General features: G+C 43.6%; 1 protein-coding gene across 3 annotated transcripts in view; it reads left to right on the top strand.

The window, feature by feature from the left end:
• Positions 1-18,663, top strand: part of MAP3K20 (mitogen-activated protein kinase kinase kinase 20) — a 146,630-nt gene that overhangs the window by 89,109 nt on the left and 38,858 nt on the right. For all 3 annotated transcript variants that reach the window (XM_032784578.2, XM_032784580.2, XM_075070111.1), the window contains exons 10-11: positions 4,043-4,149; positions 11,040-11,175. In XM_032784578.2, the coding sequence (XP_032640469.1) occupies positions 4,043-4,149; positions 11,040-11,175 (243 nt within the window). The remainder of the gene's footprint in view (positions 1-4,042; positions 4,150-11,039; positions 11,176-18,663) is intronic.

The raw sequence follows: 18,663 nt of genomic DNA, 5'->3' as shown, positions 1-18,663 counted from the left end.
AGTAATAAACACTGAGTGAAGGGAAACACTGAAAATATTAGCCAGAATTAATTGTAATTGGAATTTCTTTTATAAAGTTTTTCCATGAGGCATTGAGGGGTAAGGCTCAAGATTTTTAAAAGTGACTAGTGATTTTGGGTGCCCAACTTGAGACCTCTTTCAGGAGTCTTGTTTTCAGAAAGTGCTGAGCACCCACTATCTGAAAAGAAGGTATTTCAAACTGGGCACCCCAAATCACTAGTCGCTTTTCCACATCTTAGCTAAAGTCCTCAATCTATGCTTACATTGTTTTTATTAAATTAAAATGTACCTTCTCCTTTAAAAAGAAAATCAGTGTAGGCCCGTTGCCTCCTTTTGGCTCTAGACAAAATCCCATTTACCCTCAAGAGAAAAGCTGTTGCCAAGGCTCATTCAGGTACCTACCATGCCTGTGAAATAGTTGGTGTTCAGATGCACAAGCATTCCCAGTACTGTTGTGAATGTCGACTTGGAACAAAGTTTTGACAACTCCTGTGGCTGTGCTGTTCACTGCTTGCCAGGGAACTGATGGGCAGGATCACCTGGGAGAATAACATGAGGGGGAAAGGAGTCCAGGAGAGCTGGCTGTATTTTAAAGAATCGTTATTGAGGCTGCAGGAACAAACCGTCCTGATGTGTAGAAAGAATAGTAAATATGGCAAGCGACCAGCTTGGCTTAACAGTGAAATCCTTGCTGATCTTAAACACAAAAAAGAAGTGGAAGATTGGACAAATGACCAGAGAGGAGTATAGAAATATTGCTCAGGCATGCAGGAGTGAAATCAGGAAGGCCAAATCACACTTGGAGTTGCAGCTAGCAAGGGATGTTAAGAGTGATAAGAAGGGTTTCTTCTGGTATGTTAGCAACAAGAAGAAAATCAAGGAAAGCGTGGGCCCCTTACTGAATATGAGAGGCAACCTAGTGACAGAGGATGTGGAAAAAGCTAATGTACTCAATGCTTTTTTGCCTCTCTCTTCACGAATAAGGTCAGCTCCCAGACTACTGCACTGGGCAGCACAGCATGGGAAGGAAGTGACCAGCCCTCTGTGGAAAAAGAAGTGGTTCGGGACTATTAAGAAAAGCTGGACAAGCACAAGTCCATGGGGCAGGATGTCGGCAGGTGTCATTGTAGAAGCATTGTCCATTATCTTTGAAAACTCATGGTGACTGGGGGAGGTCCCAGATGACAGGAAAAAGGCTAATGTAGTGCCCATCTTTAAAAAGGAAGGAGGAGGATCTGGGGGACTACAGGCCAGTCAGCCTCACCTCAGTCCCTGGAAAAATCATGGAGCAGGTCCTCAGGGAATCAATTCTGAAGCACTTAAAGGAGAGGAAAGTGATCGGGAACAGTCAGCTTGGATTCACCAAGGGCAAATCATTCCTGACTAATCTAATTGTCTTCTGTGACGAGATAACTGGCTCTGTGAATGAGGGGAAATCACGCAATGCTTTGACCTGCCCTTCAGAGACAGCTCTGTTCTCTGTCAACTGTTATATTGCCTCCCACTGTTCTCGGCAGGTCTGAGAGCAACATAATAAGTAGTCGACTGGGCTCAGCCCTGCCCAGTACTTCCCATATATTCCCAGAAAGACATACCGAGCAGAATGTGCACAAACATTCTGGAAACGAAACTTGTATTAATTTCAATATTCTATTGCTTATGTAACAAGGGGCTTGTGACGCCCTTTTTGCAGCCTATCCTGACCGTGGCATTGTCAGTGAGGGCTGCCCCAGGAACCCCGGGTAACAGGGCTGCTCTCTCTTCATCTGCTCCTGAAAATCGGATAATGCAACTAGTTTAGTAAGGACACAGTACACACCTGTTAAGTGATTTTATAGTGTTTAATAGCACTACACAAATACATTAATGGGGTCTGGGGTTTGCAGCAAGTTCTGGGAGCTGTCCCAGTTGCATATCCCACACTGCAGGCAAGCAGAGATGGAACATCAATGGAAAAGCCATTGAAAGTAGAGGAATGCATTTAACATACATTGCCACTCACAAACCCAAAACAGGGCAAGTAGCTGCAGCCATGACCTTGTGCGTTTCACTGGATTTGGGTCAGCAACAGCTAAATATATGAAAAAAATAAAACTTAAGTTGAAAAATCAGCTCCTGGCCTCCTGGAGCAGCACCATCCAAAACTAGCAATGATTAGGCTCTGTGCTTTGAGTCCCAGAACACATCTGACAGTGGGTGCAAGGGAACCTCCTGCCAATTTACCCATAGCATCATCCATGTGGAATTGTGTGATGGTGTAGTCCCCGTCCTCTATAATGCATGTGTGGATTCACTATCAGGAGAGAACCATTGTAACAAACTACTGGGATTCTTTACTAGAAACAATGTATAAAATTATAGCAACAGATACAAATAAAGTACACCTCTACGCCGATATAACACAAATTCGGACATAATGCCGTAAAGCAGTGCTCCAGGGAGACAGGGCTGTGCACTCCGGTGGATCAAAGCAAGTTCAATATAATGCTGTTTCACCTATAACACGATAAGATTTTTTGGCTCCCAAGGACAGCGTTGTATCAAGGTAGAGATGTACTGCCAAGTTTGCACCTACTACTGTGTTATGCAACTGTTCCAGGTTACAGTGCAGGGAACTCTAGGGGATAGGTGCGAAAATGCACAGGTACAGCAATGGCTGGGCAAATGCTGTGTGTCACAGAGAAAATCTCCTTGCTGCACCATTTGCCTGAAAATTGTGTAGATGAACCAAAAAATGACAGACAAAAAAAGCCTCCAGTTAGCATTGAATAGTGCAGCACTACTGTATAAGAGAGGTTATCTCTTTTTTTGTTATACATTTGACACTTTTTTATGCTGTTTGACATTTGAAATAAAGAAATTGTCTCTCTTTTATAATGTAGAAATCACTTGGATCTTCCTGGGAGAGACACCTCAGCATTGTTCCTAATTGTTTTTGTGCACCCAAATTAAAATGCACGTTTTAATTGCTGCATCTGTAATTTTAGCAGAAATGGTGTAATTACAGATGAGATGCAGAGAGAATGTGCATCATCCCTTTATTATGTATCTACATTTTGTCTCAACCTTTTGTCTCAACCTTGCATGGGGTCTGTCAAGCAGACTAACGGAGTCACTGCTCTTTCAAGAAACATATTTAACTGTGGCTTTTTCAGTTTTCAACAATTATCTTACTCTATAGCTTCCTTTGTGACTGCAGAAAGTAGAAAATGCAGAGAAGTTGACTGTTCTGAATGATGAGTGAATTTAGTTTTCATAAAGGGGTTTAAGAATGACAGCCTTTAGTTGTGCACAGGACACAAACAGCACACACATGGGTACTGTGAACTTCCCCCCCACTGCTTTGCTGACATGCCCAGCTTTGTCATGGAGGAATCACCACAGTTGTCCTGACATCTGTTTAGTCCCTGACCTCAGCTGATACTATCAATGAGGGTGCCAGTTATGGAGGGGCAATTTTTGTGATGTAGACTTTTGTCCAGTAGGAACTGAACTGAGGTCTTGCACTCAGGCTACCAACTGGCTTGTTCAGCTGTTAATAGTGTTGAGTTCCTACCTGTAACCTGCAGTTGCAAAGCTGTGTAATGAAAGGCATTACCAATCCCTTGGAGGCAGCCTTCTCCCAGATTAGGACTGTTAGGTAGGATTTTCCTCCTTTGCGCTAGAAACCTTTCTTTCTAAGCATTATAAATCTCTTATTATATTGTTGTTGTTATTTATTTATTTATTTATTTATTTATTATTTTATTTACATCGTGGTAGTAGCAGGTTGGGGCCCCACAGTTGTAGATTGTACCAGTTTCTATGCTAACTTTTCCAGTGGAAAGTAAACAGTTTAAATATATGGGTTTAGAATCATTTTCCATGCGCTGAACACCTGATAATTATGTAGGCAGCATCCCAGTCTGTGTGCTGTTTGCACCTTTGTGCTTTTAGTTGCTTTAGGACAAATCCCATTAATGTTTTAACATAGACAGATATTAAAACAAAACCCTGATTATTGTTGTTATTTTGCCTTCAGAAAAGGCCATCTTTCAAGCAGATCATTTCAATTCTGGAATCCATGTCCAATGACAGCAACCTTCCAGACCAGTGTAACTCATTCCTGCATAACAAGGCAGAGTGGAGGTATGTTTCTTTGCTTCCAAAATAAGATGGTATGGTGTTCATGTGAAATGATGTGGGCAAATTAAGACTCTTTCCACAGGGTTAAGTGCTGAATTGTGTGGCTGGCATTAGAGTTACTAAAAAGAGAAGAAATCAGACTCAGGTGGCAAGATGATAGTCTCTTTCTTAATACAAAATACTTGTTCGGTAGATATTTTTGGAACATATTTGGTCTTGGTTTTTTTCAAGACTACCCAGAATGTTGTGGAACGTGAGTTATGAGTCAATATGCTTAAGCTGTGTACTTTATTAATATTACACTTTTTCAGTATCACAAATGTATATTTACAGATGTAAGCCAGGTATGTGTATTTAGTCTCTAACATGGAGACGTTTGTGATTCAAGCTATATATTACTACATTTGTACATATTTGGGTGTAGAAGTGTGCAAATTACATGTTACACAGGGACGGGACATAAAAGGCCAAGTTTTCAAAATAAGCCTACGTTTATGAGTCTGAATCTTTGCATCTGCAGCCACTTGGTGTTAACAATTGTGCATCTACATGATAGGACTTACTTCTGCCAACTCCATTATTTGTGATAATGCACAAAAATTGTCTGAGCAAACGATACAACCTGTTTCCAGTTGTATGCTTACCAGTGGAGACCCAGGTAAAGGCCCTTTCAATTTTTTGGAACAGTTTTTTTATCCAATTTTCAATCTGTTTTATATGTGTGCAAAGAATAACATAAGAGAAATGTTCCAAAAGCTTCTTTCTCGGTATGTAAGCTTAGTGCTTCACAATATTTCTTAGTGTTTGGACAAGAATTTTGAAAGCAGATCTGCACAGGCAGAGGATTGTTAGCAGATGATCTTACTGCAGTCTATATTAAGAAGCTTTGGCCGCTGTCCAGGTAAACTGGGAGCACAAATACTCAGCTATTCTGTGCCTGCAGCTCTGAAAACAAGCAAGGAAAAACATTCAAGAAAACTGGAGCTGGGAAGTAGAGAATAAGGAAGAAATTATAGACATGAGATTTAAACAAAACAAAACAATCCCAAACTTTGTTGGTGAACTTCAAAGGGGAATTGATAACTAGGGAAGTTTATTGTGCATGTGGAAAAAGTGAGCACAAGATGGGATGTTTGAGCCAGGTCACATGATGAGAGTATAAATAGCATGTTTTAGAGCTGACATTATTCTTGCACTGACTCAGCAGAGAATCTGGTAACTGCATTGCAGCACTCAGTACAGTATACTAACATTTTGCGCCATCTGCTGATATAATATGTAAACTGCATGTATAGTAGCAAATCTGCAATTTGATCTTGAAGTGCCTGGTACACAACAAATTTCTAATTTACTGATGTTCAGCTATCTAAAAATATCATTTTTGTGGAAAGTTCAGCTAGCTGAAGGAATTTGTTATGTTTAATTCTTCTATGTTTGTTTAAACTGCACTTAAGTTGTTGGATGGCTTCTATTTGTCACATTTATTTTTATAAGAAATCAGTATATCTGTTTCCCTATCTTCTTCCCTCCCTCCCCCCCCCAACCAAATGGGCTTGGGATATCTTTTGGATATGATTGTCTCTTAAATAGGGATCCACCAGATTCTTTTTGGGATATAAATTGTTTTTTGGACACCATGATTCTTGCAGATTTCTGGGCTGGCATTTTATCTATTTTGTATTTTTGGTAGTAATCAGAAGGAAAAATATGTTGGAAGAATAAGTCTCATCGTGGGGGTTTATTACATGACCAGAAGCAGCCTCCACATTTTCTGCCACTATTCCTTTAAACTTTGGTGAGATCAGTCCTGCTACTGTAATGGTAATTGCTGCTTTTTTTCATAATCCGTATAGCTGCCTTTTACTATTATTGAGTGTTAAACTTCATATAAGAAGTTAACCCAATAGATCTCGTAAGGAGTATTTATATTAGAGATGGGCAAGTACTCAGATTCCTGAAGGAACCAAACAACTATCCTCTTAAATCTTGTCCATTCAGCAAAGTAGATACCTGTTGAATTGACATTCAGTAAAATTAAACTTTTATTCTTTGGTAAGTTTATTCCTTTATCGGGAATCTTCTCCAGATGACTTACCTGTTTTATGAAATATTCCATTTTGGGACACAGAAACGGTTGCACTGTGAATACTGGTTGATGTTTGGTAAACATAAAGCACAGCAAGTGAAAAGTGTTGTCCTAGCCATGGAAAAGCATTTCAGCAAAGGTACAGTTTCAAGGTAAAAATGAATTCTAGAATTTTTCAGAAGAGTTAATAAACTTATAGACAAGGGAAGTAGAAGAGGGAAAAAAACTTATTCATGATCAAGAACAATTCACTTGGAAGCAAAGATAAATTTTAAGTTAAGTAATCTGAGAAATGTGGAACAGTTAGAAAGAACCTGGGATGTATGGAGGTACATATAGTGGGATGTATGGAAACTCTGTCCAGCAGTTGGGATGAAAAGGGTTACTCTCCTGCTGATTAGAATAAGGGCCACAATTGCTTGCCCTGAGTCTAGGGGCATGTTTCATGGGGACACTCAGGGAAGATAATGAGAATTAACTAAAGGTGCAAATTTAAAGAGCCTTAGTTAAAATGCATTAAATTCCTGTGTGGACTCTCTTATTCAGAAGTAAAGTGGCTCAAGGGGATTAACCTAAAGCAAACTTAAGTCCACAAGGGGCTTTAAGGCAGTTTAACTAAGCTTGTCTACAGTTACAGTGCTGCAGCACTGGCGCCGCTGTAGCACTTAGTGAAGATGTTTCCTGTGCCAATGGAGGGCTTCTCCTGTTGACATAGTTAGCCCACCTTCACGAAAGGCGGTAGCTATGTTGACAGGAGAAGCCCTCCTGTTGACATAGTGCTACACTCCTGAGTGATGCAGTTATACTGAGCTAAGTTTCTAGTGTAGACCAAGCCTCAGGCTCTTTAAATTTACACCTTTAGTTAAGGTAAATTAACTTTCCTGAGTGTCCCGGTATAGAAATGCCCTAGGAATTTGGCCAGTAGCAAGTTGGGCCAGCTGTAGGTAAGAATAGGAAGTGCTGTCAAGAGTTAGCTTGGATGATGACTGGCTGCAGAAGTCAGAGAGAAAATTGGAGCTGAGGTTGAGAACGAGGATGTGGCTCTTTCCTTGCAGAACCCCGGGAGAGGTGAGCCACACTCTGTTACTTATATTTGGGATTTGGCTGAAGCCAGTCACTGCTGAGGAAAGTTGGTTTGCATTTGTTTCACCCTTAAAAGGGCAGAGCACTCTTCTGTTTTGTATGATGATCAGCAGTAAATTGCACCCCAGTGGGGGCTATATGATGCCACAGAGAACATAGACTTGTCTTTTGGACTTACTGTAGCTCTAACTGGCATGAAACAGAGAACTGGAGAGTTGATTTTGTACAGAGCGGACAGAGTAAAGATAGGCAGAATACAGTTTGTCCCATCTCTAATATGTTTTTGATTGTAAGCTTCCTGTGATGTCTGTTGGTAAAAATCCAAAGTATTTGGTTTGATATGTCTGTTTTATCATTGTCTAAACATAATCCATATCTTCTTATTCCCCCATATCTGATATTTTTGCAAATGGAAGTCCTTGTTTCTGATAACAGTCTCAAGATTGGCAACATAAAACTTTTTGAAGAGCATACTTAATAGTTCTTTCTGCAGGTCTCTTATTAGGGTTGAAAAGTAATGTAAATGTTCATTGTTAAACAGAGGTTGTATTTAGTATGCATTTTTTCATGTATACTAGCCATGTTCTTTCCTTCTTTTGAGAGCCTCTATTCTGGCTATTTAAATGTGATAATATTAATACTTGTTTTGATCTATCAATGCAAATGCAAAACTAGAAAAAAATCACATACCAGTCACGATTTTTGTCTGTATCATTTATAATAAGACACATTCTCTGAAATGCTTCAACAAAATCAAGCAAGCAAGATCAAACTGCAGAACTACAGATTCACATGTCTTATAATGTATGTTTCAAGCTGCTATATTTATGAAGTAACAGACTCATTAACTGGGCAATGTACGGTAGCTTTCTCTTTAATTACACTGTTTTATTATATACAGTGGAATTATTTTTCAGAATGCAGCTGTTTTCGCAGGCTGACCTTTTATTATAAGAGACATTTCTGTCTAATGAAGAGAGATAATTACAGTACACAGTATGCTTTTGACATATGGAAAGCTATTGTTACCAGGACTTTCCTGTTGCAGAATTTTATTTAAGAGAAAACTATAATTTACATATTTTAAAATGTATAAAACTACATATAAGTAGCAATAAAGTTGAGACACAAACCAACAAAAGCAATGCTAACAAGTGTCCTCAAATTTTCCTATTGTACACACAATAGATATAATATTATACATGGTACATAATATGTTAGAATATTAACGTCATCAGTTTTCTTGTTTTTGTCACTTTCAGGCCTTTTAAATTACACAAGAGTTGGTCCTTTAAAAAGGCTAGATGTTTTAATCAAAAAATATATTAACCTTTCTCCTCTGCCGAACTGTCTGTAGCAGTTTTTGCAAGGCCTACAAGATGTGAGGTCCTCCTGGAAATCAAGGAATTGACAGTTATGTTGTTTGCCGGACCTTCAAATGCCAGCCTTGGGAGAAGGAATTGTGAATCACCTATGGTCTTTAGGAAAAAACTAACGACAAGCTTTCAACACTAGTAATCTGTTTGAATTAGTTCATATTTTGAAGCCTACTTTTTTTTCTTTTCTTTTTCTTTCTTTTCTTTCTTTTAAATGAGGGTTGAGTTGCCCTTTGTTTGTAGGTTCCATGACCTCAGGCTTTACGTGATCACAATGGATAACATTGTCCTTTACATGCCTGAGATAAAATTTTGCCTAAATATCACTTTTATTTTAACATGTGATGACATTTTTCTGACCACTAAATTAACTGTAAAATCAGCATGATTGGCTGTCTGTACTTCAAGAAGTGCCCCAGGCAGGACTGTAATTTGTATGCTAGAATTAGGTGTAGCGGCAGAGTTTTTTTGTTAGCAGGCTTGCCAAAGTGATGACAGTTCTTCATTTTCATGAACATCAAATTCCGACACAGATTTCTTATAAGAAGAGGGGAAGTATTTGATTTTGAATATTTAAGTTACTTAATTGTTATCACTTTTTAAAAAATTGGAATGGTACATGAGCTTTCACAAACTTTCAGCCTGAGCTGCTTAATGTGGGTGTTGCAGCTGAATCACCCTATGCTAGATTTGGAGGAAAACTGCGAAAAAAAAAAAAAAAAAAAGTATTTACGTTCTTTCAAATAAGCCCACAATTTACTTTGCTCCAGTGTTTGCAGTCCGTTTTATTTGCGTTCTGAAAACATCTGTAAAAGAAAATGTTGTTTGCACGATTGTTTTGTGGAGGTGGAAAAACCTTGTGACTAGTTGTTCAGGACTGTTTGCAACTGAAGAGTTCATGTGGCCATCTTGAAATCTCCCTGTGGGAGTTTAGAGAGCAGAAACAATACCATGTGACTAACCAGTCAGACAGCATGAATGTTGGATGCTTGAGGCAGCAATCAGGGTACACAATTTTCAGCAATCTACAGGCTACACTATGTTCAGATAAGGCATTAGTCAAATAATTTCAAATAATGAGTAAATAAGTACAAATCAAAGTCTGTTCTTGATCATTCACAAGGAAAACCCAGTGCTAACATCAATGAATTGTTTGTTTGGCCCATCTCTATTATATACGGATTAGTGTACATAAGGGGTAGACAACCTATGGCACACGTGCCGAAGTCGGCACGCAAGCTGATTTTCAGTGGCACTTGCACTACCTGGATCCTGGCCATTGGTCCAGGGGGCTCTGCATTTTAATTTAATTTTAAATGAAGCTTCTTAAACATGTTAAAAACCTTATTTATTTTACATACAACAATAGTTTAGTTATATATTATAGACTTCTAGAAAGAGACCTTCTAAAAACATTAAAATGTATCACTGGCAGGAGAAACCTTAAATTAGAGTGAATAAATGAAGACTCGGCACACCACTTCTGAAAGGTTGCTGACCCCGGTGTACATATTACGAAAGAGAGATTGTTGAATGATCTTCCAAGAGGACTGATGGATGTTCCATCCAGAGACATTTTGATGCTAGATTGGACAAGCCATTAAAAAATATGCTGATGGGAACAATCTTGCATCTAATTCACCCCTCACAGATGAAACTTTACAAGAATGGTGTTGAAAACCCCTTTCCTACTCCTCCTTAACTTCCCATCTCTCACACTCATTCACACCCTTATGAGTCCTTCCTTTTAATTTCAGAGTTCAAGTATATTATGTTTTGGGCCTCAAAAAACCCAACAGGCCTCTAAAATCAAAGCTAGTCTGATGTAAAGGGGTCCAAACCAAATCCTTGTGAATCCAAACTATGTGACCCATAACTTTCCATTATTTTAAGTAGTGTGACCAAAATGCGTTGGTGTGGGGTTACATTTGTTATGTTTTAACCTTGAGAAACTGGGGCGGGGAAAGTCCTCTACTGAGACAGTGTATAACAAGCTTCAGCCCAAATAAACTCCAAGCAACAGGGGCTGTTAGCTAGTGATTGCCATATTATCACTTTTGAACAGACTTTCCTTCCCTGATATCACCTATTTCATTATATTAAAAGAAAAGATGGAATTTTCCTTTTTTTTTTTAAACAGTAAGGCATTCTGGTTTATCCTCTAGTATAAACATTACCAGTTGTTTTTAATGCTCTGAAAGGCTTTGTGTTTGGTGGTAATTAAATGTACTGCTTGAGTTAGTGTTGTACTTTTCAGCTTTTCACATTTAATTAATATTCGTTTGGGAATTATGAACAATTTATATCCATCAGAAAAAGACAAGACTTAATAAATTGTCTCTCTGCAGATGTGAAATTGAAGCAACCTTAGAGAGGCTGAAGAAACTGGAGCGTGATCTGAGCTTTAAAGAGCAGGAGCTAAAGGAACGGGAGAGACGTTTGAAAGTATGGGAGCAGAAGTTAACAGAACAGTCCAATACTCCTGTAAGTAAAATAATTCAATCTTTCCTCTGACTGCAAAAAGCATTTGGATCATTGTCTGAGCAAATCTAGGGAAATTCCAATGAAAGATGTCTACTATCGTCTCCCTTTGGTCCTGTGGGGCTATTATGGCCTGTTTTATTAACCAGTACAAATAATACTCTTTAAAATTCACTCAGTGCATTACGCATAAGATACTACCTATGGGCCATATTGCGCCATCAGTAAATAAACAGTTTCCTGTTGATTTAATTGCATTTCTAAGCTTAAAAATTGGTGGTCTTAAATGAGAGAGCAGCACACTCTTTATATATCCATATTGGTGTTAATCTTGACAACAGTGTGATACAACAACAAAAAAGGGGAATGTATTTCATATTTATTATTGTGATACTTTATAAAATTTTTCTTTTATATGTTAATCCTGTGTATTTAATAAAAGCACAATCCTGCTCTCATTAGACAACAAGAACTTTTCTGTTGTCTTTAATGGAAACAGGATGGGGCCCTAAAAGTAGTAACTTATAGTCTCTGCAGAAAAAGACTTCAGAAATGTATCTGAGAGTTTGATAACTCGCTCTGCGAGGAGCACAGCCAAAATTGTTGTCTTTACATTTTATAGAAGGCCACAAATCTTGAGTGGGGATTTGAGTCTTCGGTAATTAATGTGTGGGACTGATCAACATCTTAGTATTAGCAAATGCACATTATTTTATTTACTGAAAGAAATGTGCCCATTTCCATGAATACATTAAAATAAATAATATTTTCTGTATTAGCCTGAGCTCCTTGCTGAGATTTAACTCCCATTGACTTCAGTGGAAATTTTGCCAGAAAGTGGAGTGCGTGGTCAGGCCCTGAGTGTTTGTATCGGAACAGAGTTAATTTAGCATCATAATTGTGACACTTGCTTAATAGAAATTACAACACTATTTCTGCTTCTATTTTCAGTATTAGCCAAAACGAATGCCAACTTGAGTTTGCAGTAGTTTGCCATTCCCTTATGCAATCAGTTATGATTCCGTAGGTTCAGCATTCTAATATACAATTAAGTCCCGCTTACATAATAATGATAATAGTATTGATTCTAGCCAATCCAGTTTACTTGCAACTTACTTTTGAAGCACAGTGTACTGGCATTTATCTGAATGAAGTTGTGCACATGTTCCAGCTGTGAACATGTAGTAGTGTAATGATGAAGAATGAATGTTTTCCTATATGTATGTTCTAAGTCGGTATCTGTGCTCTTTTACACCAGAAAACTTCCAGTAACTGAGCTGTGGGCCATCTCCTATAAAGTGCACAGCATGAGACACAGCCTTAATGAGCCAATCTTTTTGTCAGCAAGGCCTTAAGGGCTGTATTATGCTGTACTTGCTTATCACGTCCACTTTTCACTTATAGCTGGCATTGCTGAAGGAAGAATTTTTTGTGCTAAGGCCTGTTGTGCTTAACATGGACTTTTGTTCTGCATAACATTAACCCACCTCTCTTACTGCATTTAAATGATTGAGAACAGTGTGAAATACAGAAGTTTATTTTTCTGAGACCTGTAATGAACTACTGTACTGCTGAAGATTGCCATTTTTAAATTTTTGTGTAGAGACAAAAACTTGCCCTGTTCTATCAGAGTTGCTTTCTTCATAGCAAAAGAGCTTCTATTCAGTGCTAATTTACAAATAAAAAGAAATAGTTTATTCCTAGCCATATGAAAAACAGCACTGCTGGGCGTTCTCTTTGTAAGTGGTGGTCCTTGCAGACAAGCGTCTTTGTGCTCTCCTCAGCTGTGATACATGGAGGAGGGCAAATAAAACTAGAATTATATAAAGCATAGAGGTAGCTAGATCTATGCAACATGGTCCCATGCTTCTCGGCATTCACGGGAGCTGCATCATGGTGTGGTCGAGACTCCATGCCTGTGGGTGGAAGGAAGGGACAGAGTCAGAGTAGCTGCCTTCTCTCTTCAGTATTAAGAACAGGTGGAACTGCCAGAGAAGAGCAGCATGGCACACTGTCTGGAGTAGTTCACAACTGTGAGTGCCAACTTCAGGGCAAACTGTCAAAAAGCAGGGCAGACACCCCAATCTGGTGGGATGTTCTGTGATTAGATTTCACCAACCAAGTAACAAACGTGAACTTTTGGATCACTGTCCTAGTGTTACCACAGAGTCACAGACAGGCCCTTTGGGCACTCTGGTCTATCTTGCTACTCAGGCATGTTGGACTTAGTGATAAATGGTCACTTGCACCAAAAATCACAAGTTCCCAGTTCCAAGAGACCAGACTTATCTCAGATCAATGTATACCTTAGATCTCGCACCAAAGACAATGCGGGTAGCCAATCCTATAGTTAACAAACTAAGTACTTATTAACTAGGAAAAAGAAATGAGTGTTATTTGCAGGTTAAAGCAGACAACATATAAGCATAAATGAGTTACAATCTGTGGTTCCAAAAGGTGACAGATGAAGTAAGCTGTCAGTGCTGAATGTCTTTTAGGGCTAATCAAGGTTGACCCAGGAGATTGCTGCTTTTGTTTCTTAGCTCCAGCTCTTGTGAGAGGCCAAACTGCAGAGAGAGAAGTGTTTCTTCTTGTGAGGATCTTTATATGACCTTGCCCCAGAGTTAAAATCGATGTGATGAGGGCTCCTGCATGTAACTTCTTCATGGGTGGATGGGGCAATCAACTAAGTTTTTATCCTACAGTGCCCCATTTAGTCTTGATAGTCCTTTTTGGTGGGCAGGGAAACCACTCCCTTCTTGCCCAGATTCACAAATTCAGAGCAGGTATTTTTACAATTATAAAGCAAAACTTTCATATTACCTTGCAGCATAGGATAGACATTACAAGTGAGATTAATGCACGCAGAAACTTATGAGCATTTTATAGAGTCTAAACACATCTTTACAAGTTTATCACTTATCTTAAACAATATTAACTTAGAGGTGAGCAGGCCTAGTTTCCAGCTATGAATCTGTCAGTGCTCAACTGATGCCTACAGCCTGGGAGATCCTCAGCAGTGGCTGGTGCGGCTAGCCCCGGGAACTGCCGGAGCAGTAGCCATCCCAGGGAGCACCCCAAGATGGCCCCAGGGACAACCTAAGCAGCAGTGGTCTTGAGGATGGACAGAGCAGCAGCTCAGGGCGGTGGCCCTGGAGACCATCAGGAGAGGGTCCCCGGGGGCCTTGGAGCAGTGGACCAGTGGGGGAGTCAGTCCCCACTGCTGGAGCAGAGGCCCCCCAGAGCAGCGGGGCCCAGGAGCAGAGATTTAGTTATGGGTATTTTTAGTAAAAGTCATGGACGGGTCATGGGCTGTGAACTTTTGTTTATTGCCGGTGACCTGACCATGAGTTTTACTAAAAATACCCATGACTAAATTGTAGCCTTACTCATGAGCAACTTTACTGACAGTCCATGCAGTCTGCTCCCCTTGGATGCAAAAACGTAGAGGTCACCTGGAAAGCACGAGGGAACTGTACTGCTAGCGGGGCACCCCAGAGAGCAGCACAGGAGCCTGAGGATCTGCAATGGTTGGAGAGTCTTTCCTCAAAGATCCCTGGGCTCCATGGGTTTTGAAGGGTGTGATCCATCCAGAAGGCCACAAGTTTCTCTATTCCTCAGTCTTTTAGTGCGGTAGCACCCAAAAGATTTTTTTGAAATAAAGCCCACCTGCTCCATGGAGTTTGCTTGAAGAGAAATCTACTGTAGGTGAAGCAACTAGATGTGTTTGAAGTTAATGCACAGGAACAAGCACAGGGAAACTGTTCTGGGAATCGAGCTGTGTTAGGCATAGTCTGAATAGATGGTTGCCACATTTAAGGGGCCAGTCCTGAGCAGCTCTCCCCACACCTGCATGAACCTGGTGTCTGCTCTGGCACTTTTTGAGTCTGATAGTCTGTGGCCACAACATCTCTTGTAAAGCACTGCTGCACAAAGGAATCTGGGGCTAATTTGGAGAATAAAACATAACCCGCTGCACACACTGGTTCCACAACAGGACACCCATCTGAAGGAGGAAAGGCCACAGAGAGGGGAATGAGCTGGGTGTGCTAGAGGAAGGAAAACTGGGAGGGACTGGTGAAGGCAGGTGCGGCTCCAGGCACCAGCGCAGCAAGCGCGTGACTGCCGTGCTCAGGGCGGCAAAAAACATAGAGCCACCCCGGGTGAAGGTGTGCACCAAATTCAGAATTAACTTGGATGGCAATGTGCTTAGGTCTGGCCATTTAAAAAAAATATTATGGATTTCTATTGTGGTTGCAACTGGAAACCCAGTGATGGAGCAGGGCTCTTTTGTGCTAAGCCCCGCACACTCATAACATAAAGACAGTCCCTACCTGTAACAAGCCGTCCTTCCGTTCCCCACAGACATTGCATGGACTTCACAGCACCCTTTTATTTTATTTTAAGTTCTTGCGCCATTAGCACAACAGTCCCTGTGTAACAGGAGATTTACAATATCTATGGTTCTTCTTCGAGTGTTTGCTCATATCCATTCCAGTTAGGGGTGTGCGCGCCGCATGCACAGCCGTCGGAGAAACTTTTACCCTAGCAACACTCAGTGGGTCGGCTGGGCGCCCCCTGGAGTGGCGCCACCATGGCGCCGCATAAATACCCCAGCCAACCCGACCACCCTTCAGTTTCTTCTTACCGCCCGTGTCGGTCGTTGGAACAGTGGAGTGCAGTTTACCTGACCTCCGCATTTTCCCTAGCCAATCGCTCGTTTTTTGTTCTTTGTTACTTAATCGTTCTTGTTTTACATAGTTAATTAGTTTATTGACAGTTTAAAGTTATAGTTGTTAGTGTATTTGTTAGTAATAGTTTTCGCGGGGTGCTGGGGCTCTTCCCCTACCCCGCGCCGGTACCGTAGCCATGCCTGGCTCGCCGGGGGCTTTTAAGCAGTGTTCGGCTCTGCAATAGGCCAATGCCGACAGGAGATCCCATGACTCCTGTCTTAAGTGCCTTGGGGAATCGCACTTATCTTCGAAGTGCCCCATTTGCAAGCATTTTTAAGCCGCGCACGAAGAAGGAGCGGACGCTAGACTCCGGCAGCTCCTATGGAAGCGGCATTAGCACCCCTCGCTGGCACCGAGTACTAACCAGCAAGTGAGTGACGCCGCCCCCAGTCGGCACCGAGCATGGTCAGCACCGAAGGCTCCTCGGCACCGGCGCAGCCGACGCCGAAGGAAGCCCCACGCTGCTCCCTCTCTCCGAGGTCGAAGTCGGCTAAGCCTCGGACGGGCACCTCTACAGCCGCACCGCAGGCAGAGACTGTGACCTTTAAGGCAGACCGCCCCAGCACCGGCCCGGTTGCGGCGCCGCCTAAACCGGCCCCGTTGACTCCAGCCCCACGAGGGCCGTCGAGTCCGGCGCCTGGAAGCTCCCCGGCACCGGCCGTGGTCGAGCTAACCTTGCCTTCGACGCCGGAGACTTTTTCAGCGGCAAGAGACCTCATTGCCCTGACTGACCCGGCACCGCCCGTGCCCTCGGCACCGCCGGTCCGCGTGCGACTCTCTCCAGAGGCAAGCCGCTCTTACTGCAGCCGCCCTCTGTCACAGCTCCGGATGGCCGCCGCTCGAGGTCCCACTCCCGTCGCCGCTCCACATCTCGGCGTCGCTCCCGCTCAGCCCGCAGCTCGCCTCGCACACCCGCTCACCACGGCACCGCGGCCACCGCACCGCCACCTCGGCACCGCTCGCGGCACCGCTCACTCGGCACCGGGCCATTGCGCATCACCGCCTCGCACCGCTCACCGTTGCGGCACCGCTCACCGTCGCGGCACCGCTCACCACGACGCCGGTCCGCTCTCGCTCCCCGTCCCGCTATTCGCGGCACCTGGTCGAGCTCCCGGCACCGCTACAGGGACCGTCGTTCACGGAGCCGATCTCGCCATAAGGGCTCGAGGTCCCGGTCGACCTCCCGGCACAGAGCTGGTCGCAGTCCCGGGCTCGCGGCTCGCGTACCGATACCCCGTACCGGCACCAGTCCCAAGACCCAGAGCTGCTCAGATCTATTGGCACTTCGGTGCCCACGTTTGCGGCTCCTCCGTGGCCGGCCGGTCAGGAGTCGGCCTCCTCGCAGGCCGGTAGTTACTATAGCCGGGACCGAGATACTGACATGGCCGCGGGACTGTTTCAAGATGCACGTCCCCCGGATGCAGGACAGCAGCAATGGCCCTTCTGGACACCCTGGGCATACCATCAAGCCCAGGGTGCTCCCCTGGTCCCGGCCCCTACACTTGTTTCGGAACGCAGGGCGCCGGAAGCCACCATATCCCGCCCTCCTCCTGGCAGAGTCAGAGGACCATGTCATCCATCCTCCAGACTCCCGGAGCATCTCGAGCAGGAACGGCCACAGGACCACAGTGCCATTCAGGACCCACTCGTTCCCGGATATCCTCCTCCTCTTCCCCGGATGAGGCCGTGGCGGGGTCCTCTTCTTCGGGGCCGCCGCCAATAGATCTGAGAGCCCACCAGGACCTTCTTCGCCGGGTAGCTCTCAACATAAACCTCCCGGTAGAGGAAGTGCCGGAGGTGGACGATCCGGTGGGTCAGCATCCTGGCCGCTGATACCCCGACGCGTGTGGCCCTGCCATTTATCAGGACCATCCAGGCTGCTACTGATACCCTGTGGCAGTCTCCAGCCTCCATTCCGCCGACGGCTAAAGGGGTGGAGAGGAGGTACATGGTGCCCTCCCGGGTACGAACACTTGTACGTCCACCCTCCACCCTCCTCTTTAGTTGTACAATCTGTCAACGAGAGGAGCGCCACGGCCAACAGGCGCCTGCTCCCAAAATCCAAAGAGGCTAGGCGGATGGACCTGCTAGGCCGTTAAGGTGTACTCGGCAGGTGCCTTACAGCTCCGAGTGGCCAACCAGCAGGCTCTGTTGAGCCGCTACAACTTTAACACCTGGACGGAGGTTGGCCGCTTTACTGAGTTGCTGCCCCCGGACTCGCGCCAGGAGTTCGCAGCTTTTGTGGAGGAAGGCAAAAAGGTTGGCAGGACCTCCCTCCAAGCTTCCCTTGACGCGGCCGATTCGGCTGCCAGGACTGTAGCCTCAGGTATCACAATGAGGCGAATCTCCTGGCTCCAGGCCTCCAACCTGCCACCGGAGCTGCAGTACACCCTACAAGACTTACCCTTTGAGGGCCGGGGTTTGTTCTCGGACAAAACGGACCCTCGGCTGCAAAGCCTAAAAGACAACAGGGTGATCATGAGGTCCCTCGGGATGCACACCGCCGTGACCCAACGTAGGCCTTTAGGCCCCAACCCCGCCGCCCGTACTTTCCGCCTCGAAACCGGCAGGACTTCAATAGAAGGCGAGGCCGGGGTGGGCGAAGGCGCCAGTCTGGCCCCCACGCGGGGCAGTCTCAAGGTCCCTCTAAGGCCCCACCAGGGCCCAAGGGCAATTTTTGAAGGTACGCCCGGGACGGCCTACCAGACTCAGTTCAGGATCCTTTTCCCCCCTTTTCCAACCGCCTCTCCTACTTCCT

This window comes from Chelonoidis abingdonii, chromosome 10 (assembly GCF_003597395.2).
Source record: "Chelonoidis abingdonii isolate Lonesome George chromosome 10, CheloAbing_2.0, whole genome shotgun sequence".
In the NCBI taxonomy this organism is placed as follows: domain Eukaryota; kingdom Metazoa; phylum Chordata; order Testudines; family Testudinidae; genus Chelonoidis; species Chelonoidis abingdonii.
The sequence above is the reverse complement of the archived record's forward strand: the minus strand, read 5'-3'. Positions and strand labels throughout refer to the sequence as shown.